We start from the raw sequence: 27,846 nt of genomic DNA on the forward strand, positions 1-27,846 counted from the left end.
ACTTGGAGTATTAAAAGTGTTGCTGCTGTCCCCACCCAGCTGAACATCTTCAAGCTGATGTTTCAGGTGAGTTTATTATACATAAAGAACGAACACATTCAGCAAGAGTTTTATATAGTGACACAGCATCTCCTATCGCTTTTCCTTTCATCCACTTGGAGAATTTTAACTGGCTTGTACTGCTTCCTCAGCAGAGAATGAAGGTGGGGGGGGAGAGGTGGGGGGTGTTACTAACCTAGAAGTGAGAGTAGGAATAGTATTTCACATAGATAGAACTTGAGTCAAAGGACATGTTGCCCTATTGGCTACAAAAGATGACTCTCAGGTTTGGAAGTTAAAATAAAGTCTTCATAAGCAGCTGTTAGATTACAACACTCCTTCTAGATCCATGTAATATTCTGTTTCAAAGCAGCAGGCTGGCTTTGGAATCCAGCCTCTGTTTGCCAAAGCCGTGAGGACAGGGAGAGGCCTTAACAACCCTGTGAAAACTGGCTGTTAGAACTGAAAATTACACCTGTGTATTTCCAAACTGTATGTCCTGGAGTGCTTCAAGAAGTATTTCAAACTAAGTAAGATGAGTAGGATGTATGCAAGCAAATTCTCATTTAAGACAATGAAGTTGCATTCTCTTGCACAATGTTTATTGATGGCCCTAGGAGTGCTAACATTGGAAAAGGACATTTTCACAGAGCTGTGGGCCAGAGAAAGTTTGCACATGAGGAGGTACAGTACATGGCATCATCTAGAGAAAGCACACTGCTGTGTTAAATCTGACGATGACAAAAACTGCATGGAAGTACACCCACCTTTAAATCCCATACCAAAAAATGCATTCATCCCAAAACGTGCATAGTTGAATTCATCACATAATCAGCACCTTTTTTTTTGGACAAGCAAACCTTTTTGCAAAACATAAAACATTTCTTTGCATTCAGCAAAACTAAGGGTTGTCTTGTAAAGGTGGCAAGGCTGTGGCATGAAAGTAAGACGGACCCTAAAGAATGCCCAGAGCCAACTCATCCCTCAGCTTTGTCCACACCCTCACCCTGGCTGGTAAAAAAATTCCCATGGGAACAATGATCAGTCCCATTTTATGACTCCAAGGTCCTTTCTCTGATGTCCTCTGCTGTTTAAGAGATGAGGAAGGGATATGGAGGAAACAGGCTGAACGTGCCAAATGAATCAACCTCTTGCTAGAAGTCTTGGCAGCTTGAGTTTTGATTTTTAGTCAAGCAAGACTAGTAGCATATGAACTAAGATTTCATTAAAGCTTTGTCATAGACAAAGCAATCCTCATGTAACTTTGGTCACATTTTAAGGTCTCCCTCTGAACCACCATAATATACACACGACCTTCATTGCAGTAAGCAAACATCAGTGTTCTTCCTTATGTTCCTCTGGCGTGTATCAAGCGGTTGTGCTGTAGGGTCCAGCCTTCAGTGCCCCTCATGCCTTTTCCCATCTCCATTAGAGCACAGTTTGCCTGGGTTCAGTGCTTTTAGGTCCTTGGCATAACAGCAGAAAGTGACAAGGTGATAACTCGCTTTCCACAATTTAAAACAAACAAGCAACCCCCAAAACAATAACCATGCTACTTCATGTGGTCTGGCACTAAGAGTGTCTCTCATCTGTGCAACAATTCTAAGTGAAATATAATGTAGTTTTCAACTACACCTGGAAAACATCACCTTCCACTTTACTCTTCATTCAAATCTGCATCACAGCTATAATCTGGCAGCAATCTCCTCTCTAAGAGGAAACAGTGGTTGAGCAATTAAAAGTGAAAATTCTATGAATCATAGTAGATGAGTCACGTGAACATGGATTTTTGTTTCCATTACAGTCCCAGTGCTTTGTGGTCCCTCCATTGTAAGACTAGTTTCACGAGGAGAGTTTGCTCCTCCAACTTTCCTTTTACACACGCACAGACCATGGCTTAAAGGTCCCTGGCTCAGCAGAAGGGCACTGTAAAGAGGAGAAAAAACATTACTGTAAGCAGCAGCAAGAACAGAGGGTTCTGACCTGGGTTCAGATGTTCTCTTTGAGGCAGGTGATTTTGCATCATAGAAGATCTAAGTTAATACTGAAACAGAGAGACATCTGTCTCATGGCATTGCATTAGCATGGCGCCTGGCCCTAGTTGAAGGCCAGGCACTCAGTGTTTCATGTAGACTCAAATTCACTTTGGAGCCCCCCTCCCCATCAGACAGCGATGCAGGTGTTTGGTGAGGAGGACTGAGATATCCAGGCTTTGCTGTTAACAACAGTAGGGTTCAAGCTGACAAGGGCCTGGTGGATGCCCATGTGAACAGACAGCAATGTTCTACAAGTCACAGCAGAACTCTGTGCAGGGATTCACTCTGCATGGCCCTGTCACTGCACTGTGACAGAGGAGCCTATGAAGAGATGGCAGTAGTGTTAAATCTTGCACTCCTTCAAGGCAAGCCCAGAACTTCTAATGAGAAGTCTGATCAAATCAGAGTCTTCATTCTACAAACTGCATTCAAAGGAAGGAAGGATGGAATGCTATTTCAGAGATATTGCCTGTCCTAGCCCTAGCAATGCCAGTCTGTACGTCTGTCCTTCATCTGACAGTATATGAACTGAAGGCTAAGGCCCATGAAATAAAAACCAGCTGCTTAAGTACAACCACAGCCTAATCCCAGCTCTGGGCACAGGTCTAGCACACTGTGTAGGGTAGGCTGGTCAGGGCTATGAAAGCATAGTTACCATTTTTGTGAAGGTGTCCACACAGGCATTGCGGATCCTCTCTGGGGTGGCAGGGCTGTCCAGCCTGAATGGTTCCGTCACACCAGAGTCCTCCCTTGCTGAGTAGATAGCATCTTTAATGGCATAAAAAACTGAAGCAGACAGGAACAGAGGGGGCTCTCCCACAGCCTAGACAGAGCACAAGCAAAATGAGACTGCAGCTCAGAGCAGCCCCGTCCCTGGAAACACCAAATAAACTAACCCCTTTCTACATCCCTTTAGATAGTACAAAAAACTGCAGCAAAGGCAATTCAGGTGAGGCAGTGGTGAGTGGAACGGGCAGAGCACACGATGTCCCATCACTAGAGGCCCTTGCAAACCAGCAGGAATGCCTTTCTCAGGGATTACAGAAGAGTTGGACTGGATGGCCTTTAGGGGTCCCTTCCAACTCAAACCATTCTAAGATTCTACAGTACTACAATAACAAAATCAACTGTTCTGATGCGTGCATCATCACTTTATCATGCATTCATACAGGCCTAGAGCAGCGTGAGGCCTACAGGCGTACCTTAGATGAATAAATTGCCTTGCTGTTGGGGCAGTCACGGAGAAGAGACACGTAGAATTCAGTTGGGATGTCTCCGAATGCTGGGATTTTGTACATCCCAGGCCCTCGAGTGTACAAGTTCCCTTCAGGTGAGTAGCGCAGCTCCTCCATGGTGAAGAGCCCAATGCCTTGGACAAACGCTCCTTCTATCTAGAAAAACATCCAAACAAGGTTGTGTTCTTGATTCTTTGTTACTGTTCTTCCCCACACAAGAGCAAACAAGGACAATTTCAACCACGGTTTTCAGTCCTCCGTTCCTGTCTGAATCTCAGCTTTTTGGCAGGCTCCATATAACCCATTTCTCCCTTCCCAGTCCCAGCCCAACAGGCTGAGAATATAAAGGCTCTCTTTCCCCTCTGCCACTCAAAGAGAACAGCTCTGTTGGAAAACTTGTTGCTGTCAAAGTTTCATCTCATCTAAGGCAAACTTGTGCTACGGAAATAAACTCTGCAGCAGCATCACTAGCTATATATATAGCATCCCTATATTTTCACTATACTGACACCTACAGTTAGCAAAGGAGTTGGGATGTTTTGACTAGGCAAGCATGAGCAAACACCTAACAACACATCTCAGTGTATCAGATAACCTTGTGTTTACTACCTTTTTTTGCTGACTAATAAATAAGTTAGGCCCTGCCAGGGAATCTTCATACTGAGATCCCCACACAGCAGTAGCTGGAGGATGGAATCCACTGCCCCAGTTCTCAACACTCAATAATTTTCACTAAATTAAACAGGGCGTGATGTTAACAGACAGACAAGAGTGGAGAAATCAACTGCAGGATTTAGTGGCAGAAACTGGTCCTATAGTGAGGTTATTCCACAGTGATAATATTGTCTGGATTCATAATGCTGTGACCACTGTACAGTTAGTTGTGAGTCAAACTGATGTTCATAACCAGCCTAAGATGCTTCACTGGATACTCAGTTTAAATTTGCAGAGGAACAAGCTAGAGCAGGTTAATGATCTATCTAGAAAAGCCTGAGAGCAAGGTGATCTTGAACGGGGTGAAACTAGTGAGACTGTTTCACTTACCTGCCCTATATCTATGGCTGGGTTCAGACTGGTGCCAACGTCCATAACGATGTCTGTGCGGATGTTCTAAGAGACAAGAAATGAAGAATAAATCAGCACAGATGTTGAAAATGGCACACTGTGGTTTCATTTGAGGAAGAGGAGTGCATCCACCAGTACCCAACCTTGGCCACTGTTCAGCAATCTGTGTCAAGTTCAGTTCTTCCTGCTACCTTTCAAACCAGTCCATCCCTAAGGCAAAGTGAAGCAGTGCAGATTCCCCGGTGACCAATTGGACCCAATCTGTATTAGTTCCAAGCTGCCAGGGTCAGTGCTCTGTACCTGAGCACCGCCCATTAATTGGAAGGTCAGATTCTAATGAGTTGTCTTTTTTCTTCTGTCTTTCTCTAAGATCCTAGCACTATTTTTAATGATTAACTCAATTCTGAAATGTTGATGTTCCTTCATGCTAACACAGAGCTGCTATCTCTTACATAAGAAAATCCCATAACTTTTACAGTCATCCAGCCAACCCCATAATACCCCTGCATGGCAGATAATTATCATTTCATTATTCTTCCCAGACAGCTGGAACATAAAAGTTAAGAAATTCACTGACGGCCACACTGGACCAATGACAGTGCTAGAAAGAGGCTGACTCCCAGTGTTTGCTCCAACTCCTTGTGAATGTTTCCTTTACCAAAACACAGAAGACTATTTTCCTGCTGACCCCCTCACCTTGTGGTCACCTGTCAGGCAATCTATCTCAACCTCGGAGCAAGCAACACCATAACTGAAGTAATGGAATGGCTTCCCTTTGTTCGTTTCAAAATTGTAGCCAACGTCAGGAATCCTTGATGCAGAGAAAAACAAGATCAGATTTAATTCCACAGTCAAGAGGAATTAACAGTGCAATTTGTCAAAGAACTTAATTCACTCATGGTTTCTCCCCTCCATCAATCCCACGCAGAAATGAAAAGCATAAAAAAAACCCTATAGATAGACGTCTGATAAAGCTGCCCTATATTCCCAAACCCAACTGAAACTACTTGAGCCACCTTCTGATGAATCTCGGAACTTATGGTGACTATTATAGACTCATTCTAACAAATCCAGTAGCAAATCCTTTGCTTTTGAGTGCAGTTAAACATTTCTAGGAGGTCACTGCGATGTTTCTAGGTAAAAAAAAGGACATGCAGTCCTGAATTAGAGCAGTGACAAAGGGATTAGGGCTGCAAATCACCCCAGAATCAACCTGGATGCAGTCAGTTGAATAAGAACTGCCTTTGCAGCACGAATATTCACTCACCTATAAAATCCTGTGGCTGACAGACTAATGCAGTTCTCATAGGCGGTTTTAATCTGGCAAGGTAAATAAGAATTTGAAAGCAATTATGGTCCAACCAATGCCTGAAACACAGCTACTTCAAACACATTTGGAGGAGGACTTGAACAGAAGGTGTCTGGTGATGGACAGCTGACACTCTACTCAGTGCCAGCAGTGCCAAGTGAAATGTCTTCTGGCAGCTGATCCCCCACATTGCCTGATCAGCAGCTGCCAAGCAGAGCAGCAAAGCTGTAAGCCTCACTCGTGTTTTTTTGTCTCTCAATTAGACAGCCTCAAAGACAAAGGTTAAGCTGCCAGTCTCCAGTCTTCAGGGAGGCCAGGAGAAATCCTGCCCTGATAATGAAATCTCTCAGCCAAAGCTCCTCACCTGAAGTGGAGAACTTGGTTCTGAAAACAATCTGAGAGGCTTACAGCACATCAATCTTCATTATTGAGGCTATGGAGCAATTGCAGTCAAGGAGCACTGGCTGCTAAGTCAGAGTCATCTTTGTCACATTATCCTTTCAGTATATACAAGATTTCTTCCTACTCAGGACTGGAGCCTGACTACAGAGACACAGGTAAACACTCAAGACTTGATGGGTTCCTGAGCAGCCTGATCTAGAGGTTTGCAACCCCCCAGAGCACGGGGTTGGGAGGTTGGAACTAGATAATATTTGAGGCCCCTTCCAACCCAAGCCAGTCTGTAATTCCATTATTTGGTAAGGTTTGTCATGAGGAGACCCCAGGATCAGTCACAACTGATGCTGAGGGGATGAACCCTTGCAAGCTTTGACTACTTCCCTTGCTCTCTTTCCTCAGGTCTCTTCTAGTGAGATGCAGATGCATATCTGCATTCAGGGACTGACAACAAAAGCAATCTCTGAGAATGCCCATTTGCCTGGTGACAGATACAGACAACTTACCCAGTCTTCCCAGGACCCCTTGGGATTAGACTGTTTGATTGGCTCAAGTCTTTTTAAGATGGTCTGACATGCATTCTAAAAACAAATAGACAAAAGCAATATTATAAGGTTTGAAATGCCAGTCAGCAGTATTAAGAGCACTTCAAGTCCCAAAGAACCTTCTGCTTAAATCATGATCGTTTTTAGGACTTTGGCATATCATAAAAAGGAACAAAGTTCACTAGAAAAGAGCTTGCTATGTAGAAGAAATGTTGACTGAAAAATTTAAAGCAGACTGTGCTGATAGAAGAGAATACCAAACTTATCTGTCTCTGGTTCCATAGCACAGGCTACAAACCACCTGCAAGCAACGTTTGCAGCACAGTATATTGCTACAGACGAGGTCTCATTAATTACTAAAAAGTTAGCCGTTTAAATGGCTGTTTTCTTCTGTTCACTTTAAGTAATCACAAACACTCAACTCCATGACTACAAAAGGACTGGAATAGAAAGTAAAAAAGTAACTGGAAATAAATATGGTCATTCATTATGTGACATCCCCCCAATAGGTATAGCAGAAGTTATGAGGCATCCTTTGCCTCCAAGTCCCTTTTGAAAGTCATATTTTCCTTAAGCAGTAGATAAAAACACATCAACTTTTCATCTTCTTGAGACCCAGTTTACAACAAAATAGCTTAAATAACTTGGGATCAGTACATGGACAGCCATCCCGTTGATGTCGGCACTGACAGATGCAGCTGTTGGGGAGGTGTTAGGGACTGTGTTTGTGCTGGTCTCACTGATGTAAATTTTGGAGGTAGGGATTCCCAGTGACCTGCTAGCAACCTGTGGAGCAAAGGAAAACAATTGGTAAGTGGCTCTTATTATACAGGAGCGTATCCACTCACTGTTTACACTGCTAGAGTCCACACTTAAACCTCCATACTATCCTATAGACAGAGTATAATTTGCCATAGAAGGTGTCTCATTTGCTTAAGTCCAAACTATTACCTGGATCATTTTGGTGTGAAGCCCTTGACCCATCTCAGTCCCACCATGTGTAAGTAACACAGAGCCATCTGTATATACATGGACCAGAGCTCCAGCCTACAAAAGGAAATATTAATCAAAGTTTTGTCATAAATGAAGGAGTGAAGTACCTAGCAGACTTCGGCTATGAATTACAGAAAGAACAAATGTTCTTTGGTGTAATTAAAGGCACAAAATTCCAAAAAAAGAATGACTTTTACAGACCTGATTCAGAAACGGGACAGTAAAGCTGATGCCAAATTTGGTAGGAATAATACACATCCCTCTTTTCTTCCAGCGATTCTGTCTGCAAGGAAAAAATATTATTCATCAATGAAGTTTTCACTGAATCTCAGTGCCATGCTCCCCACTGACAGGTTTGGCATCGAAGTAGAAATGAAATACGTGAACTAAATATAGACAGAGTTAATTGGCAGCTTTTAAGAAAGAAAGGTTTTGCTTACAAGTCCCTACAAGAAGAAATCTGAATTGAAGGTGGCCTCCTAGACATTAGAGAAGCAATTGCTTGGCCATTAGCTAATCAACTGTAAATATAGGCCAACTAAGAAAGATGATATAGCAATGGGAAGTCTACACAAGTTTTCCTGATTGTCATAAGAAAACTCAAGCAAAGTCTGGACTCTATGGACTCCTGTCCCCTCCTGCATTTCCTTACAAAACAACTTCATGCTAAGCCTGATTCCTACCTTATCTAAGATATCAGGTCACTGTGACAGGCTTTGTCACACAGTCGGCCTGAAAAGTCATTCTGTGAGTACATCAACTAACTTCGCGTCATTCAAGTTGCTGAGAGAACTCCAGAAGTTAGAAGGTACAACCAGTAATTCCACAGCTGTGGAACACCTACTTGTTGAATTCTTCAATTAGCTTCTTCCTGGCATGATAGTTAGAGCTTGACAAACACTCATCCCAGCATCGCCGTAGAGTAAACCCTTCCAGTTTTTGGTTAAAATGAGTCAGGTCTCCTTCATGATACAGGTTGATCTTCCGTACCTTCCCAAAGAGGCATAAAAAGGACATGTCAAATTTAATGTTTCAGACCTGGTCCTTTTAAAGGATGACATCAAAAGCACATTGATTCCTAGACTTTACTCTTCTGTTCACTCTACAGAGCAATATAAATAACAGATAAAAATCTGTTTAAGTAAAAATGGGACATAAGTCATTAAAGCAGGAAATATTCAAGAGAGATTCTTTAAGTATACAGTTAATTAGATAAGACACCTAGTGCCTTTCAATTTTTTCTATCTATTCTTAAAACAGGTATTTCAAAACAGAGACTACTGAGGGAATATAAGGATGCAGAAGATTATCCGTGCTTTAATGGGATAGTCATAAAGAAAGTTGGAGATCCTGCTAAGGGCTTAGCAAAAATGACATGAGTTCTTATGCTCCAGAATTTTCTGCAATTGTATTCAGTCTTCAAATCTTGTTCAAAGGCAGAAATGCCCTGAAATGTGTCAGTGGATCTGTACCTCCTCAGGTGGTAGGCCACACTTCCGAGCAAGGTCACTCATCCAGCACTCAGCAATCATCATCCCTTGGGGACCTCCAAAGCCTCGGAAGGCTGTGTTGGAAGACAAGTTGGTCTTGCATATAAAGCCCACGCTGCTGACATTGGGGATGTTGTAGGAGTTATCCAGATGCAACAGGGCTCTATCCATAACCTGGTGAAGAGAAGTGATGGAGGTGTGCACATTTTACATGAACTACATGTCAGACTTCTAACTAACCACCAAAGCTAGCCTAGAAAATCTGAAGATGGTTTACAACAACAGACACTTTCTTTTCCATCCCACATATCTGCAGTCAACACAGATGAGCACTGAGGTATAACCAGTACACCTTCCCATTAGCAACGAAGCATCAAAGCAATATCCTTAAGGAAAGGAGAATGAAAAAGCACACTTTTCTATTGGTATTTAGGACCCTGGAACAGATTGAGCTTCCAAGTTATTCTTTGGCTCTGGGCTCTACCTGGGCCAAACTACTTTTATATGCCATTATCCATCTGGAAGCATCAGAAACTTCTATTAATTATACTAAGTAACATCTTTGTAGGAAAGAGGTATTGATGCTATCAAGTGACTCAGCAGCTGGACTATGGGAAGAAGGTCAAATATACAAAATACAGATACAACTAAAACAAGAATTCCAGATCTTTGTCCACTAATTGCCCAGGCTAGGAAATGGCCAGATCTTTCTCACTTGTGTTCCCAGATTTCTCTTCCAACAGAAACACAATGCAGTGATTATGCACATCTCAAACTTATTTCACAGTAGAGTACATCCCAGTTTCCCGATTCAAGCACAGTCAAATAGGTATTTCACACATACACGCTCCCACTGCCTACTAGGCCCATATTTGATATGAAGACACATGCATGACATTCCTCTTCATACAGCATGAAGCACATTGCTAGCATCAAATGTAACTGCAATACTTGCAGCCTTCTCACACTGAAATCAACTCATTTTCACAGAAAATCATTCAGGTCTCAGCGGACTTGAGAAGGAGCTCTAGAATGAGCATGATTTACATCAGGCTATTGGGTTAGATACTCTTAGAACAGAAAAGGAAATGTTTCTGTTCCACAGCACAAAAATTCTTGAAGACAATTTCAGAACCCAGGCCCACCCTTCTGAACTCCAATGTTAAGCTTCTGTTAGCTTTAGCCACTCCTCAACCAACTTGTTGATTCAGGCACACTGCCACGATCACACTGTTGACTTGGACATATTCTATTTCAAGAAACTGGCTTTCCCAAAGCTGGGAGACTATCAGCCACCTTGTGTTGCGCAGTAAGTTTCCTGTCACAGCCCTCTGTAATGCAAAGCAAACATTCTTGACCTTTTTCACTTAGACAAGTTATTAAAACATCAGTATCAACTACGCGGCACATGCCAGGGCAGGCCAGTGGACTGAGAAAGCAGTTGTAGAAGATAAAAACATTGAGAATTGTTTCCAGTCACATCAGAGAGCATGATGTTAAAGCATTGTTGTAGACATAGGTTCTAAGTCAGAGCAAAAGGTTATGCAGGGAAACATACTTTCTGCCTAGTAATCCTATTTTACTTACCCCGTGAGAGAGGTCTGTAGAGTTGCCCCCATTGCAGTAGTATGACACTTCCAAACTCTTGACTTTCCCATTCTTCATGAAACCAACCTGTCAAGAGAGTTTCCTCAGTAATGTTTTTCCTACAAAATGTTGTTTCCTATTTTCCTTCAAAAACTGAATAGACCTCTTGAAGAGAAAAAGTTGACTGTCTTCTGCTGTAGCACAGGATAAGCATACATAGTAAATGGGGATGCTTCCCAGAAAGGTGTCCATACATCTTAACCTTGACCCAGAAAACTCTTCTAAAATGGATGCTGACTGTTTATCACAGTCACACTTTCCTTTTGACTTGCTTTAAAAAATGAAAGCAGTTGGATTGAAAAGGGCACAGCAGAAAGGAGGTCAATGAAATTATTATAATGCTGTAAACAGACATCTGAGATCAAAGTGACCCAACTCAGAAAGACTTCTACAGGAAGCAGAACTGAGTAAGCCAAAAGATCTTTAATGGGGCAAAACCCAGCCAAACATTTGCAGGGGATATCAGCAATGAAACAACCAGAGCAGCAACTTTATCACTATATCTTACTACTCACTGACATTTCAAATGACAACACTAAGACACCATGCATTCATTTCATAAGTGTGCATACCTTGTACCTCCCCAGGAAAGGATGTCTCCCACCACTTATCAGCATGTCCTCATCTCGATCCAACATGCACCTTACGGGTCGGCCAGTTCTGTTAAAGGATACAATTTTCAGGCAAATCCTGATCTGTACAATACAGTTCTTACAGAAACATATTCATCTTGTGTGCCCCAGTGGCGCAAGTGGTAGGAATGCCGCGTTGCAACACTGGAGGCCCTGGGATCAAATCCTCCTGTGGGGCAAGTGGTAGAAGTGCCGCTCTGCTACACAGGAGGCTCGAATCCCGGAGGTTGGACTCGATGATCTCTAAGGTCCCTTCCAACCTGCACGAGACTATGATACTATGATACTATGATCTATTCAGTGCTTTTCTAGAGAGGCAATTGTTGCGTGAGTTAGGGATAACTTGCCTGGATTATATATCTTTCTCTCTCAAAGAAAAAAGGGTTAGATTGAGGAGAGAAGAGAGATTCAAAGACAGACCTTTAGGGTTGGGACCTGCAGTTGAAAACACTTGTGGAGGCTCCTATATGAATAAGGGGGGATAGTTTCATACAGAGAGAGATACTAAAAGGTGAGAAATGACTTCATAATGGCAAGGGGGAGTGGTTTTAAACTAAGACAGGGGAGGTCTAGGTTGGATATTAGGAGTAAGTTGTTCACCCAGAGGGTGGTGACGCACTGGAACATGTTGCCCAAGGAGGCTGTGGATGCCCCATCCCTGCAGGCATTCAAGGCCAGGCTGGATGTGGCCCTGGGCAGCCTGGGCTGGTGGTTGGTGACCCTGCACATAGCAGGGGGTTGGAACTGGGTGATCACTGTGATCCTTTTCAACCCAGGCCATTCTATAGTTCTATGAAATCACTGTTTTCTATATTCCCTCTCAAGGCACTCTCTTGGCTTTTCTAGGGAAAACTGCATATGAGTCATGTAATAATGCTAAGCACTAACTAGCCTTCAGTTTGACCTTGCAGCCTGTGTCGCTTATTTGTTATCCAAGGAGGATGGGAGGAACTCTTCATTTTCTAGCAATCCTGCTTTCCCCATGCCTCACTTCACACTGTAAAAATGTCAAGGGAACATCATAGATATGATTCTATAGGCTCTAAGATATAAAACAGCGGTGGTTTGACTGAGAGATTTTTTTAAAAAATACAACGTGTATTACTGGCTGTTTAATAAAAGGAGAAGGTTTGCTCAGAACATGAAAAACAAAGCTGCTTTAAGTACAGGAGCTTCATTCTGGCTATGCTCTCCCAGAGGTATTCAGTGCACAAATGCCATTTCAGAGGCCGTATTTGCTGGCAACTACAAAAAGCTGCACAGTTAAAGATGCCCCATATCAAAACTCCAGAAGTACACTTACAATCTGCGCTTCAGAAATGGCTCTTTCCCTGGTCTTTTAGGATTTGCAAAGCAATAGGTTCTGTTCAGTGACCTCCCCTTCCCCCAGGAAAAAAATCCCAAAAGCAGAGTTTATATAGGAGCTGAGAAATGGTGTTGTATGGTTGACACAGCAGGGAGTTGAGCAGAAAAGGGGGTCTCATATCAGTGCCATACAAAATAACACAAGCATAGATAGAAGCCCTTTCAAAACTCAACGCTAAGTGAAAAAGATGAGTAGAGATTCAAGTTTCCAGAGTACTAAAAGAACAGAAGACTGCTTTTCCTGTGAAAAACTGGCATTCCTGCATATCTCAGGCCCTTTAAGCAGGTTTCTCTTCCAGCTAAGAGCCCCTTATACATCCCTGTTAGGAAATCCCAAGCTTGTTACAAGCTGCTCTAGGGCAAACGTTGCCCAAAAATAGGCAGTCTGAACCAGGTGAATTCTGAAAGCAAAAAAGCCCAAATTCCCACCCTGAAACTTACTTGAAGGCTGCCACAGCCACTACAGTGGTCAGGATAGTATTTCTAGTCTCTTTTCCTCCAAATCCTCCACCCATTCTTTTCACTCGGACCACAATGCGATTAGATGGGACTCCCAGTGCAGTAGCAGTAAACTCCTAAAGAAAAACAGAACAGCAGAAGTGATGTATGGAACTGTCCAATCCACACCACCTCCCTTTTTAACGTGTCGTTCAAAAGCCAGACTTATGGTCCTGAAGTCACCCTCTGTAATCCCTAGTTTAAGAGATGTGCTTCCAACAGAAATACCAGTCAGCTGGAATCAGATTCATGACACTAATTTGATGGGACTTTAAAAATTAGCCATAGGTATGGGATTTATTATTATTATTAAGCATAAGGTAGGTTAGGACCAACTGCAAAACAACCATTCATCTAGTCTAAAACTGATGCTCAAAAGTCTTTTGGATTTGAAGTCAAAGAGACCCTACCTGTGTCTTGGTTAAGTTTTGGGTTGACACAAAGAGTTCCATCTCACCATCTTCCCCCTTGGGCACAGCCAAAGTACAGTGAGTTTCCAGATAGAAATGCTCCTGTCCACCAAGGTACATCTCTCCTAGAAAATTGAAAGAGGGGTCCCATAGAGTGTCATAAGATGCTTATCGCCATTCTCTTATCTGCACACCACCAGCCTTTTTAATTATTAAACATGAAATATTTGTGTTGCGCAGCACCCAACAACCTTAGCTCTAAAACTGACTATTCCATTTTGATGTTAAAAAAACAATCAAACAAACATTTCAAAAACAATCCTGCACTCCATGCCATTGAGCCAGTATCACCTAAGATAGTAACCCTGCCTGTGGCAGGGGTTTGGAACTTGATGGTTCTTAAGGTCCCTTCCAACCCAAGTCATTCTGTGATTCTGTTTAGTGTTTGATGCCTTCCAGACTATCTTGATAACACTGAGATAAGGATATCCTATTTTAGAAGAAATGTTTATTCTCACCTTCCAAAATGTGATCAGACTCTTCAAATCCTTTCTTCACATCTCCCTTTTTAATCCTCTTTATGGGTTTAATGAAGGATTGTTTCTCAATAGCTTCCTGGGAAACAACACCACCGTGAAACTTTTGTGGAGACAGGGTGAAAGCAAAGCTTCCTCTGACTGATGTAGAAATGTTTAAGATAATGCAAAAATTGCTGTATGCTAACTATGGCAACAGGCAACCTATTTTACATCATGGATCCAGAAGCTCAAGGGCCGTAGCCAAAAGTGCTATGACTCTTTTGTGTTTAACTATAGTCCATGGCCCAAACGGCAGTACAGAAGGAAAGGAGATAGGAGAAAACTATATTCCCGCATGGAGTGAGAACTCCTGCAGAAATAGTCCAAACATAATCTTTCCTGTGGAAATTTTAATGACTGCAATGCACTGTTGCCAAAAGTGCACGTTTCCATCATGAAAACAAAACACAACAGTGATAAAACTGCAACAACAACAACAACAAAAAGCAACCCATTTTTGGCCCCGCTCTCTTCTTTGTAGGTTAAATAAGCAGATACAAGATACAGAAAAAGTTCTATCACATGGTTTGAAAATGAACTACTCATGCAAACAAATCAAAACCTCTGCTCATAGATGACTGTATGTCTGTGCTGGACAACTCAGAGATTCTTTGAGTCAAATCCACATTACAAAACAGATGACATGAAAAACTGAACTTTATAAAAATGAATTAATTCTAACTTCCCCCCAGTAGTTCTAATTTCTCCCTAATGAGAATGGCTTTGTCCAATTTTCTCTCATTTCTGGATGTGAATGCTGTATTAGATATAACTAGCTTTTACTCGCACAGGCAAATCTTGTCAATAAGTGCTCTGGTTAAAGAAAAAAAGGCATGAAATGATCGCAAATTGTTGAAGTGTTTCTTCAGTTTTGAGAAGGTCCTTTCAAGGACTGCTGCATCCCCATAACAAAGACAAATGTAACACATGGCTAAATAACTATGTGTGAATGGCGAAGTTCACTAGCAATCAGAGCACTGAGAGCTAATTGAGGAAGCAGACCTGAGCCAACATACCTGAATTGTGACTATAGGTTTGAGCTCCTCGTATTTAATCTTCACAGCTTTAGCAGCTCTCCTGGAATGTTCCTGTGTGTCTGCAATGACTGCACCAATGATGTGACCAACACAGGTGACCTGCAGGCCAGATTTGGACCCACCACCAGTTAGTGTGTATACATGCAGTAACTGCAAGGCTCATGTTAATTCTCTTCAAGTCTTCCTCTTTTTTTTCTTCTGTTTGGTCTACATAAAGCCAACTCTGAATAGCATAAGGAATAAATGAGTAGCTAGAGTAGGGTTTTTTTTTATGTCTGAGGAGTTGTCTGAATGGAATACAGCGACGATTACTCATAACTCCACAAGGAAGACTGATCACAGATAAAGGAGCATGCACCCATGGAGCAGGCCTTACTGCATTTGGCACATAGTTATCTACTGACTCCAGTGCAGCCAGGATTTGTCTCTGTGTACGGCAGAGGACTTCATGGGACAATATAAAGTGCTCTTATCTCCTAGGCAGCATGTTTGGAAAGGGCTATTTTTATGAACATACCACATCCTCAGCAAAGACAGTCTCATCATTCGCGATGCCAGTGATGTTACTGCCAGGAACATCCTTAGCAGAGACAAAACACACAAACCCAGGGACACTCTGGGCTTCAGATGCATCTACAGAACTAAGGAAAGAAAGCAGGAGAAGCAGAGTTATTATTCCTCATTTTTCTTTCTGTGAGTGCTCATGAGACACCGATATGAGTCACTTTCCAACACTTCTGCGGTAATGCCTCAGAAAGAATCCCCTGATTGATTCTCTTAACAATACAGGGGCAGATAATTTCTAACTTATATTTGGTATTCAAAGCCTGATTCAGGCAAAGAGGAAATTTTCAAAGCCAGTATTTTGACCAATAGAATCATAGATTGAGGCACTTCTGTTACTTGTGTCACCTAATGAAACATAATGCCACGTCCTCTTCACAATGACACAAGCATAGCTAGAAATGTCAGTGTGCAATGCAGGTGCAAGAGAACATGCAGGGCAACCTCTAGAAAATATTGCACACTGTGGCAATAGGCGTAGATAGGATGCTTTCTTTATGTCCTCACCTGTACTGGTAATAGAAACGATGCTTATACACTTGTGGCACTCACCAGTGACCACATTGCAATATCTGAGATTTAATAATGATGATGGAACATTTTTTGTCACAAGCTGGAAGTCAGCTACTACATCAGTGTACCAATGACCACTGTATGCTGCCCATCCCGTGTTTGACCACTGTGGGAAACCACTGGGCAGGGAGCCTTAAGTGGGCAGGAAGTATTGCCTAAGGAACAAACAACACATTGCAGGGCTATTAAGGGCAGCGTGAGGCAATGTCATGCATTAATTCTGCATGTTTGAATATGAGATGGGGCAAGAATGCTGCCTAGGGACAAGGGCTTTGGGTTCCAAAACAGCCAAGTCAGTTAATTCCCTCAGATTTCCCCTCATACTGACTTACAAGGCAGCTGTAACATTCACATCTCACCTTCATGCGAGACACCTCCACACACAACAGTGTGCAATGAACTAGAGTTCCCACCAGTGAAAGAAGCTTTCCCTCATCCCCAGCTTATCATGTCAGTGTTTTCTAGGCCACTGGGAGCTAAATGTTTGCAACACATGAAACTCAGAAGCAACACTTACAGGATTTTAGCATGGGCTTTGGTGCTGGTCACCAGTGTGAGATACAGCTCATTCTCATAGTGTGGGATGTCATCACAGTAAACAGCTTCCCCGCACGCTTGTTTTGCTGCTGAAACGTGCACCAAAGGCCGGCCCACCGTATCTTCCACTAACTGCCCCCTGGGCACTTCCTAGAGCAAAACACACTGCTGACTTCATTGCTGCTAGTGCAGGGGACAGAAGCACCAAGGGGAGAGTAAAAGGCAAGGTGAGACATCCTAGCAGGACATGTAAGGGGACAGGGTCTCAGTCCTTAGGGAAAGGAAGATAAATAGGATGGAGCAGGTACACAAGGAATAGCAGAGAAGGAAGTGAAAGGGATTCAGCTCACATAAACTTTCAAGTTCTGCAGCTAGCTGTTCTCAGTGCTAAAAGAGGAAAGAATCTGTGCTGGGCAGTGACAGAAAAGAGCGTTATATCCTAAAGAAAGGAAGGGATAGAGACCCAGTTCAAATCCTTAGCAACAGTGTTATGGAAGTTCATCTACTGTTTATACTCGGAATAAACAAGAAAAGAAGCACTGCATGAGCTAAAGAAAAGCCTGGATAATGTGTACAGCTACTTACTTGGAAGAGCTGGGTGCTTGCAATGGGATCTTTGTGAAACAGCTCCGTAGCACTGATGTAGTTTGGGGGGATAGGTTCACACACATTGTTCTGCCAGAGAATATTAAAGACAATTATCTTCCCAATCAGTCCCTTTCTCATATTCCAACCTGCCTGAATTTCAGCTCTTCCCCATGCTTTCCACACTAAGACAGCACAAACAAGCTCACTCTTCCCCAACCTGCCTTCCCTAGCAACACTCACAGGGCCATTCTGTTGCTTGCTCAGCTTCTGAAGGACGGTCAGATAGAATTTGAAGAAGAAGCTGAGTGTGAGCGTGCGTCGGAATTCCACCATCCCACCAGGTGCAGAAGGAGACAGGTCCATCTCACCTGCCAGCAAGCGGCAGGCATCCTGCAGCAGCTTCTCATTCCAGTCTCTGTAAGGGAACACAGGTGACACTCAGCCTTTCCTCAGCCCTATCACCAGGACAGATTTCCAACAGACAAGCTCATTCAGCAAAGAAATGGCTCACTGAGAGCCCAACACAGATGCTGGAGTGCAAAGAGTACTGGAAGAAGGAAGGCATCACACAACATATAGACTGCTGCAGAAGCATAGAAGCATTTCTTCCCTTTTCTCCTTCTGGGTACCATTAGAGAGAATGATTCAGGGTATTTGAACTGCTCCTGTTAGTGCTGTTCCCCTGGTCAGCCTTGCAGAAAAATTCCTACCTGCCAGTGAGCTCTTGGCAAGTTTTTAGCGCCAGGATGGTTGTAGGAGCCATTCCGCCATAGCTTAGTTTGACCTCCTGCACTCGGCTGGTGCCATGTTGGAACAGTACTCTCATTCCACAAGTCACAATAGCAATGTCATCCTCCCTACGGTAAGCCTGCTTGAAAGCTGAGAAGTATTCACCCTAGGAGACAGAAAAATATTTATTTATTCCCTGTGTTGGCATGTTTTGGAGCATGGAAATGGACAAGCTGTTAACCTATCCCTATATAGATGAGCTATTTCAGGGAACTGTATCAGGTGGATTCATCTTGCAGTGATATATTTGTTCAGGCAGTGTTATATATCATATAGGTTGGAAAAGACCTTCATGTCCAAAATTCACACGATCTTAAGATTAAGCTTAATGTATTACACTGGTGGTTATTACCCAAGATAGGGGTGTTTGTGAAATGGGTTTTGGCAGACCTGCATACAGTTTTCCCACACCATGAGGAAAACAACCAAGTCAGATCTTTTTTACATAAACAATCTCACTATTACTCTGCAACCCCTTTCTCCCAGGCTGCCAAGTTGGAGTTCATAGGCAATATTTGCAAGTTGGAAACCTAATCAGTAAAAATCAAATCCCTTCACACCTTCCCTTCTTGCTCTATTGGAAGTCCTTGAACCTTACAGGAACTGAAATCAATAACTACAACTGTTCCATTAATTATCTCTACCATCAGAAGTGGACAGCTCTATCGTTGGCAGTGAGAGCAGTTTCACGAGGAGCTTGTTTTATCTATTGAGATCTTGTTACTGGAGATATAACTGAAGCGTGCATTTCATTTCCTAAATCCAAGTAATTGGTGGGCAACCAGCAGATAATGGCAGATGAGCATCAGTAGTATTGTCCCAATTAGCTTTCAAAGATAAGAGAAACAGACACTTCTCTTACAGCACACCTCAGAAATTTCCAATAAGATCATAGTGAGGAGAGTAAAAATTACCTCCACTTCTCACAAGACACTATCAGAGTGAAAAATGGCCTAGAGGAAGATGTATGTGAGGAGAAGGATATGAAAATCTAATGGTCACTAAGTGAGAAATAATGCAAATGCTGTATATAAAGTTTGTGAACCTTATCTGGAACACAGGGGACATTTTTATGGCCTAGAAGTGAAAGAAGATAAAGGGCACGTCCCATTCCAGTAATGCTGTGTTATACATTAACTGATGCATCTGTTGCATCAGCTCCTGAAGACTTTATTGTGTGCCAGCACCGTGAGGCGTTTCTTGGAGAACTTTACTCTCCCTGGTTTCATGTTTGTCAGCAAAGACCAACCAAGAAAGCATAAAATCCAGAGTTCAAAAGTTGTACTAGTTTTTCAGATGGATGAGCTGCACATAACCAATGGACCTCACCACTGCCCTGCTGCTAAACATTTATTTGTTTTGGGAAACTGCCATACAACTTCAGCATGAATGGAGGAATGTGGCATTTTCCATCAACTCCCTCAAAAGTGTTTCTCATTTTGAGAAAAATCAATGCTTCTTGTAGTTGCCACGGAACAGTTATTCAGAAATACATGTAAAAATGTCACAAAGAAAATACCTATGTTCTCTTAGAACCAACAAAGTTGCTGACTATTCTCTCTTTAATTAATCTATTCTTTTTAATCTATTTCCTAATGTGATGGCATTTCAGGTAAACTGATGTTTTCCAGTTACAAAATAAATGCGCTACCACACTGTGAATCCTTGAATCATATAGCTTGTAGTCTCAAGCTCTAAAAAGGTAAATTCCCTCACACCAGCAGATTACAGTCTGACATTTATCTGCACTGAAGAGAAAAAGGGGGTTTACTTCATAGACACTGTCATGCAGTTAAAGAGGAGCACTCTATTTGAAGCTGCAAGTCTCATTGCCAAACTGCCACAATAAACGGTCCTTCTGATTTCAGTCTTGCAAGTCAAGGATCCTGAAGCTCAACTTGCCTCTTATCCCCATATTCTTCCCCATTTCAGTTCACAGAAACGAAACAGGAACCTCAGAACCATAAACATCACATCAGGAATTGCTAACATCTCTGCTGTACTATTTCACAAACAGAATTTAGACCTCTGGGAACATCACATTGGTACCTTTCACCATTACTGAATGTGCTCAAAAGCCCTATATAATAAATATAATAAAGTGAAGTTTTTATTTCTTGTGCCATAAAAAAAAATTGGTCTTGCTAGAGAGCTCAGTTTCTCTTGCTTGCTAGAAAGAATATGTTGCTGTATTTTTACCAATACATTATTTGCCTGCTGATCCAATTGGGACTACATAAGCATTTGGAAACCAGTCTTCAAGGAAAAATGCCTAACAGTGAATCTAACATTCAGGTAATGGTAATTTGACTATGAAGATGCTGAAGGCTTTTCTAAAAGCTTACCTCCTTGCTGTAGGGTATCTCAACAGAGAGTAGTACTTCCTCAGGCTTAACTATAGTTTTTCTGTATCCAGTGAAAAACTTCTCATCCATCGTGACAGTCCTCTTGCCCTCTGTAGATTAAGGAGAGATCAATGGTGAATGAGTATCTCAGACAAAGAATCAAAAGGATACATGTGATAGAATCCTTAGTATGCACAAATCATTCTTGATATATTCAGTTTTCATTTTCCACTCATTTCATTTTTCACTGTTCCATCAAATCAGGATTTCCTCAGCTTTACTTTGATCATTACGTATATCTAAACTGTCATAGATTACATATCTGTACATATCTGCATAAGAACTGATGAAAGAGATCTCTCAAAGTCCTCCTTCCTTCATCTAATTAAAGCTGAGACTCTGGTTGAATTAGTTTCTAACATTTCAATGCAATTCCCCTTTTCCCCTTTTCACAGCCTGCGTTCAAATGTGTTACATAAGAAATAAATAAGAAATAAGAGAAGACAGGCTACTGAAAAATAACCTATTTGAAGAAAAAATTCTTCCTAAGAGCAAATACAAATTGAAACATTTAGTTTTCTTCACAGGAGGAGAAAAAAAGCAACAGAATTCAGCCTTTATTTCAAAACCCCGCAATAATCAAAGCATGGCAGTGACAAAAATATTTTTACAACTTTTTTTGTTTTCTTTCTTGTGAACAGACAACTTCAACCAGTTCTTTACAGTTTCTGTAAGCGTGTGCACTGTGCCAGATTTATTCTGGCATAGAAGTTCAAAATTCTCTGGGAATTTTGAAATTTTGGGAAGTCAGTCTTTGGTCTATCCCAAGGACTTGAGCATCAGAAAGGGAAAAGGCCCCCAAAAGTCAAGCTAAGAATATTTTATGCATTACTGATGTGCTCTTTCAAGTTTTGATCTGACTTAATAATCCATAGGAAAGGACCAATGACTATTCCATCTACCTCAGTGCCATGAAGAAATGTAAGTATCTTACCCACTGATATCAGAGTCAGTTTACTTCCACTTGCCATTAGCACAGGATTTAAGTCAGAGATTGGGCTTGCAGTCATTATGTTCCCACCAAGAGCCTAAAGGGATAATAAATAAAATAGAAAAATATTAAAACTTCTCAACATCTAACAATAACACCTTGCAATCCTATATTATCCCATGCAGAATGCACCATTTTGAGCACTTGAGTTTGCTTTGATACACTCTTTCTGCCTACTCAGCAAATCTAGGCTGTTAATGAATTAGAGATATATAAATATAATATCCACAAAAACAGCTGTTGCCTCATTGATACAAACATTTGTTTGACAGTTTTAGCAGTAGTCTTTGGATAATGCATCAAAACTACTTTATGCTCAAGCCACATATTCCCAGCGCTGTCAAAATTCAATTGGTGTAGATGCAATTATGGAAAGACCCACAGAGAAACTTCTCAGTAACATTCAGAAAACAAAATGTTTCAACAGCAGCAGAAATACGTGGTCCAATATATTGTAAAATTATATCTAGTTAAAATAAAAGCAGGTTGGCTTTGCAGACAGTAAGAGTTCCATTGAAAGGGAACTTCAAAGATGAAGCCCAACAGCCTGATCTCTTCAGGGCTAACCAAAAGGTAAAGCATATTAATAAGAGAATTTTCCAAATCCCTCTTGACCATTGGCACCCTTGGGGCACCAAGTGCATCAACCGAAAGCCTGTTCCAGCATTTCACCACTCACTCACACAGTAAATAAATTTCTCCTTGTACAAGGAGCACGAGGCACACCAGTGCTGGATAAGGTAGGCCATCTCCTCAGACTAAGCTCTCAGTTCCCAGCCCCCAGTTCTCTTCAGTCACTTACTGCAACGTTCCTGATCTGTGGCCCTGCAAACCACCGCAGCTGTTCGAGGGCAGCCTGGAAAATCTCAGTTTTGTAAGAGGGAAGCTCTGCCACCGCTTTTCTCAGCACCTCTTCTACTGAGCTTAAAGTACAGGCAGCACCAAAGGTGATCCCTGCAGACCAATGAGAAGTGTTATTTTTCTTCTCCCACAAGTCTACATACAGCAGGAGAGTTGTGACCATGTCTACAAAGCTTAGATGCCACTGGATTTAATTAGGCAGTAAGGATTCGGGGAAGGCGCTCAGTCACAGTGGAGTATTCTGTAATACAATGCATGTAGACATGACATCCCAGAACAAAATTCACCTTAAAATCATGGTGATACTGCTTCTTACATGACAGTCTACCAGCATCCACTTCCCTCACTGTAGCATGGCCACATTCACTACACCATCTTCATTACCTCTAATTATTTGTAAGTTTTCCCTGCTTACATCCCAAAGGTAAATGCTTCACTTAGTCACCTGGACTGTCAAATCCAAAGTGTTTCCCACAGTTGCTAGTTTAAAAATCTTAATAAAGATTGAAATTCATTATCAAGCCAAACAATATACTTATATCACCATACACACTGAGAGAGAATCATAGTCACCAACATTGGAAAAGACCTCCAAGATCATCTGCTCCAACAATTTGCCTACCAGCAATATTTCCCCACTAAACTATGACCCTTAGTACATCTCCATCTATACATTAATATATCTTCCAGTGAAAATTCTTTCTTAAACTATTTATACATGTCTCTCACTTGATCACCTGCATGGGAGATGCATGAACAGAAATAGATAACAATCTTTCTTTTGTACTGGACTTCCCACCCCCTTAGCAGGAATCGTCTCCCCCTTTTCCTCACCCGTTTCAGTGCGCTGAACAGTATTCATTTCAGGGATCCATGCTGGTGCTAGTATCACTGGATACAACATGTTCTTTAACCTCATCTCAATACCTGAAGGAAAAGCAAGACTCCTTCAGTTGTGCTTATGTGACAGAGAGACTGTCACCCATTGAAAAGACAGCAGGCCTGTAAACGAGTCAGTTCACTGACCATCTAACATACAGATCATGTACAGTCATAAAGACTCCAAACTAAAATCTGCTCCCCACTAATACCAGAATATTCACAGGGCAGTTTTAGGCTATTTAGTACCCGTGTGACCTGGCTATTGCTGTACATAATCCTTAGGGAAAGAAAAATTAATACAATGAGACCACACTGAGGAATTGTCTCCTGAAATGCTTAGAATAATAGATTCACTCAGCATGTTTTAATGCTCTTTCACACCTTTCATGTTTGCAGAGCTATACACGCTGGGGGAAAACACACAAGATCTCAAGGCATGAGAGTTTACTTCCTGGAAATATTTCAGACTGTGGATTTCACAACTGAATTGCTTTCAGTAAAAAGGTAAGTCATATCATGTCACTCCTACATCTCAAAACCCCACAGAACAACAACAACAACAAAAGACAGTAATTTACTTTTGTTCTTTTTGGACTAGCTTTTCTTCTTACCCACTTCTGTGTTCCCTACAACAAGCTTGGCATTGGGATATTGGGATTTGAGCGCCACCAGCTCCTGGAGAGTTGCAGGCTGAATCCACATCACGCGTTCGCCTTTGAAACACACCTGCTTCTGCTCCTTGTTTCTCTGAGTCTGCAGAAAGGGAATGCAGAAGGAGTTCAGGCCCTACATGAAGCCAAGAATCCTGCCAAGTGACTGATGGGCACCCATGGCATCCACATGTGGCTGGCAGTTCACCATCCTCAGGAAGTTATCTAGTTCAGACATACATACAGTTATTTCCTATAATTCTTCTCTTTCTGCACTGTAAATGGATCTCAGACAGCTGTTTTTACAGCAGAGATATACATATGAGCTAGTAAAGTAAAATCCACGTCAGTAGCTGTTCCCTCTCTGGATAGTGGCCAAAAAGGAAGGCAACCCAAGAGCAGATACACATGGTGACAATACAAAGTGCAGCCAGTTGGGGCACATTCTTAGCCTGCATAACACTTAAGCCATCCTGACTGGCAAGGGTCTTTTATAAAGAGGGAAGTATTTATGTCCATGCTGCTTCATTGCAACATCAGCCATCTTTGGAGCTACTATTCCATCAGGACACTGAGCACTAGCAACATTCAAACCCTGTGTGGAAAAATGAAGCCAGTGAACCACATACTATCACTTTTTAAAGTAAATTACCATTAACTCTGGTGGGAAGATTGGTTCCTGCGTCGGGTCCAGTGGCTGGAACTCGGAAGAATCAAACAGGCTGGAGGACATCATTGTCTGAAAGAGAGAATGCAAATAGCTGGAGGAGAAGCAGAGGAGAAAGCTATACACATATGTCCTTAACTCATTTTTTTCTTCAGTCCAATGCCTCTTACTGTTTCATGGAGCAAACAACGACAAACAGTGAAAAGATACAATCTAATCCAGTGTCCCAGGTTTTCCAAATCAGACTTTTTCTGATCATCATATCAGGCCAGAAACCTGAACACACTCACAGGTTTCTGCCAATCAAAAGTGTCATCACATTCACGTTAGTGTGCTAAATGACAAAGGTACATTTTAGGAGGTGAGAGGGGCATGAAAGCTAAATTAGTTCAAACTCCTTTGCATACATTCAGATGAAAAGCACTGGGCTTTGGAACAGAGTAGAGCAAAGTTAGATTCACAAACACTCAGAATAGAGGATAAAATAGTTGAGGAGTACCCTACCACGTTCTCTTTTTCATTCATGCAGCAGCCTGGGCCATTGGCTTTTCCTCCACAGCAACCCCCATTCTGAAGAAGAAACAAACATACCTCAGCTTGACTGGGCAAAACTAGAAAACTCAGACTTACACAGGATATATTCATTCCCTCTTACCAAACTTCGGGTCCCTCAAATTTTCAGTAACATGCTTTCTTTAATAATTTTGATAAAATAACACCAAGCAGTCGTTAATTGCTGGAATATTCCACACAAATCTGGATGTTTCCTAACAAGGAATCCACAAGAATTTCTTGGAATCTTCAGAATGTTTCGTTATAGTCTCTCCTTCCTAAGTTCAGTTTATACTTCTATTATATCATGCTCTAATTCCTTCTCTTCAATCTCTACCATTTGTACCTCAACTGTTACATAAAATGTGATCAGCTCTATCAGTACTACATTGCAAACTGAGGTTATGGCTGTTGAAGTTCAGCTTACCATGCTGTTTTCTCCTTTACTAAGACAGCATCCAGTGCCATTGGCTACTCTGCCACAGCAGTTCGAGTCCTGTGGGGACAAAAAACTGTTCTGAGAAAAAGGGCCATGTTCCCAGAAAATGAAGCAGAATTTATTCCCTTCTGAGAGAGTTCCCTCTCCCCACTTCCCTCCTGACATCTCTCTTCCAAGCTGGAATCACAGTTAGCCCGGCATTGCTTAGCATGGAAGCCAGGTTATCATAGCTGTGATCCTTATTCCACATCTCTGATAATTCCTTTTTTAGTTTCTGCTATACTTTACTAGAGACAAGAGAATCAGTATGGCACACAGTACCCAGGTGTTGGTGAGCTATGATAAAATGGCATAACACTGTCTACTGTTTTGTTCCCTACTCTTTGTTTTGAGTACTCACTGGTGGTCATGCTTCTATGGATCTACCACACCTCCAAGACCATCTTGCTGCACAATAACAATCTGCTCATCAGCTCATATTTTGCATGTGAAACAAAGACTACCTCTGACTCTGCTGATTGCTTTGTATTTATTTACCATGAACTTTGTATCTCATTCTATTCACCAGTCTTAGGGTTATAAAGTCTTCCTGAAATTGCTCAGAATCTCTCTGCAATCTCCACCCAAACTAACTTGGCATCATCAGTGAACTTATCTTCTTAGACCACTGTGCTCTCTTTTTCCAAGCTTATTCAGGGATATTTCAACAGCTTTATTTCCACAGCAAGCTGGGACTTCATAGCAGCCCCATTCCATCAGTGACCTTCTTCCATTGCAAAAACACACCACCTCCTACCTGCCATTTCCTGCCTTTTCACCAGTTTCTCATCAGCACACTGAGCTTACACCATGGCTGCTTATTCTCTTTAAAAGCCCTTGGTGAGACACTGCTGAAATCCAAGTAAACTATATCAACTGCACTTACAAACCACTTCTAATGAAACTCACTGCTGCTTGCTTTCTCTTGTTGACTGCATTTTTGGATAATGAAATGGCATTAACATGTTGCATTCTAAACTGTCTTTACTTTTGATATTTAACAGCAGCATAGCTTCACGAGTGGCTAATTATCTTACAAAAACTCTTTACTCCTAACTAGAGTGAGTAAATGGTTTTGGCTTTTCAATGCATAAAGCACATACAAAGGGTTCAAAAGTCGAAGCTGGGTTGCAGCACGTGTATTATTTTCCTCTAACCCATTTCTGTTCATGCTGTATGTCAATAAAAGAGAAAGCCAGTCACTATTCCAGAATGTTTTTAACATTGTCTTAAGCCACTTACTACAGCAAAAGTCCTGTATCCCTCCAGAATGGGTCTGTATCCTGTACACCGACACAAGTTCCCTGCGTAACCAAGAGACAAAGAATAAAAATTAGCATCATTTAGCTGAATAATAATTCTGTTAGAAAATTATGTTGTCCTTCACTGTAGCTTGTCAAATCTAGATTAGGATAACAAAAATACTGGGAGGAAGAACGTTGTTCCAAAATTATTTATGAAATCTTAATATCCTTTTTCACCAAAGCCTTCAAGTGAAATTAATTTAGAAAGAAATATTCTGCCCTATTCAGTATCCATTTACCTCAATTGTGCAAGTCTAATCAGCAAATCAACTCTCTAGTGCCTCCTGAATTGCAACGAGATTGCTTTCCTTTGCATCTGACTTCCTCTCAGGCTGCAGCCAGAGGCCTCATAACAGCTCTAACCTCAGAAGCAAGAGCACCCTCTCAGATAATTTCAACACTTGGATTCTGCCCTACTCCACCATGTCTTAGTCCTGGCATCTGTCCCAGATGCTGTCACTCTGCATGCTCTTGTGCCCAAGATGAATTGCCCCATCACATGATGTGGAGGCTCTTGTAAGCCCTGGAAGCACTAACAACATAATTTGTCTTGTTAAGAGCAGTAAAGACCTGATCAGAGAATGAGACCATTATCACTGCTTCAGGGCAACAAAGAGTTTCTGTGGGATTTTCATAGGCCATTTTTGTTCACTTTATATCACCTGATAAGTCTCCCAATGGAAAAACTTAAAATCCCCGTCTGTCTTTAATGAAATATATCAAACAAAGT

At 41.8% G+C, this 27,846-nt stretch overlaps 1 protein-coding gene across 2 annotated transcripts in view; it reads right to left on the bottom strand.

The window, feature by feature from the left end:
* Positions 1-619: 619 nt before the first annotated feature.
* Positions 620-27,846, bottom strand: part of XDH (xanthine dehydrogenase) — a 36,156-nt gene continuing 8,929 nt past the window's right edge. For both annotated transcript variants that reach the window (XM_032443286.1, XM_015856737.2), the window contains exons 6-37: positions 27,055-27,116; positions 25,762-25,830; positions 25,287-25,352; positions 24,768-24,854; positions 24,077-24,218; positions 23,418-23,510; positions 22,525-22,676; positions 21,666-21,759; positions 20,672-20,781; positions 18,248-18,432; positions 17,778-17,952; positions 17,535-17,624; positions 16,930-17,099; positions 15,793-15,916; positions 15,255-15,374; positions 14,179-14,275; positions 13,661-13,785; positions 13,194-13,327; positions 11,328-11,415; positions 10,696-10,782; positions 9,091-9,282; positions 8,463-8,608; positions 7,820-7,901; positions 7,577-7,672; positions 7,283-7,411; positions 6,587-6,661; positions 5,643-5,695; positions 5,072-5,186; positions 4,355-4,420; positions 3,278-3,466; positions 2,731-2,898; positions 620-1,965 (exon numbers count right to left, since the gene is read on the bottom strand). In XM_032443286.1, coding sequence (XP_032299177.1) covers positions 1,915-1,965; positions 2,731-2,898; positions 3,278-3,466; positions 4,355-4,420; positions 5,072-5,186; positions 5,643-5,695; positions 6,587-6,661; positions 7,283-7,411; positions 7,577-7,672; positions 7,820-7,901; positions 8,463-8,608; positions 9,091-9,282; positions 10,696-10,782; positions 11,328-11,415; positions 13,194-13,327; positions 13,661-13,785; positions 14,179-14,275; positions 15,255-15,374; positions 15,793-15,916; positions 16,930-17,099; positions 17,535-17,624; positions 17,778-17,952; positions 18,248-18,432; positions 20,672-20,781; positions 21,666-21,759; positions 22,525-22,676; positions 23,418-23,510; positions 24,077-24,218; positions 24,768-24,854; positions 25,287-25,352; positions 25,762-25,830; positions 27,055-27,116 — 3,632 coding nt within the window. In that variant the 3' untranslated portion in view covers positions 620-1,914. The remainder of the gene's footprint in view (positions 1,966-2,730; positions 2,899-3,277; positions 3,467-4,354; positions 4,421-5,071; positions 5,187-5,642; positions 5,696-6,586; positions 6,662-7,282; positions 7,412-7,576; positions 7,673-7,819; positions 7,902-8,462; positions 8,609-9,090; positions 9,283-10,695; positions 10,783-11,327; positions 11,416-13,193; positions 13,328-13,660; positions 13,786-14,178; positions 14,276-15,254; positions 15,375-15,792; positions 15,917-16,929; positions 17,100-17,534; positions 17,625-17,777; positions 17,953-18,247; positions 18,433-20,671; positions 20,782-21,665; positions 21,760-22,524; positions 22,677-23,417; positions 23,511-24,076; positions 24,219-24,767; positions 24,855-25,286; positions 25,353-25,761; positions 25,831-27,054; positions 27,117-27,846) is intronic.

Source organism: Coturnix japonica, chromosome 3 (genome assembly GCF_001577835.2).
Source record: "Coturnix japonica isolate 7356 chromosome 3, Coturnix japonica 2.1, whole genome shotgun sequence".
Classification (NCBI taxonomy): domain Eukaryota; kingdom Metazoa; phylum Chordata; class Aves; order Galliformes; family Phasianidae; genus Coturnix; species Coturnix japonica.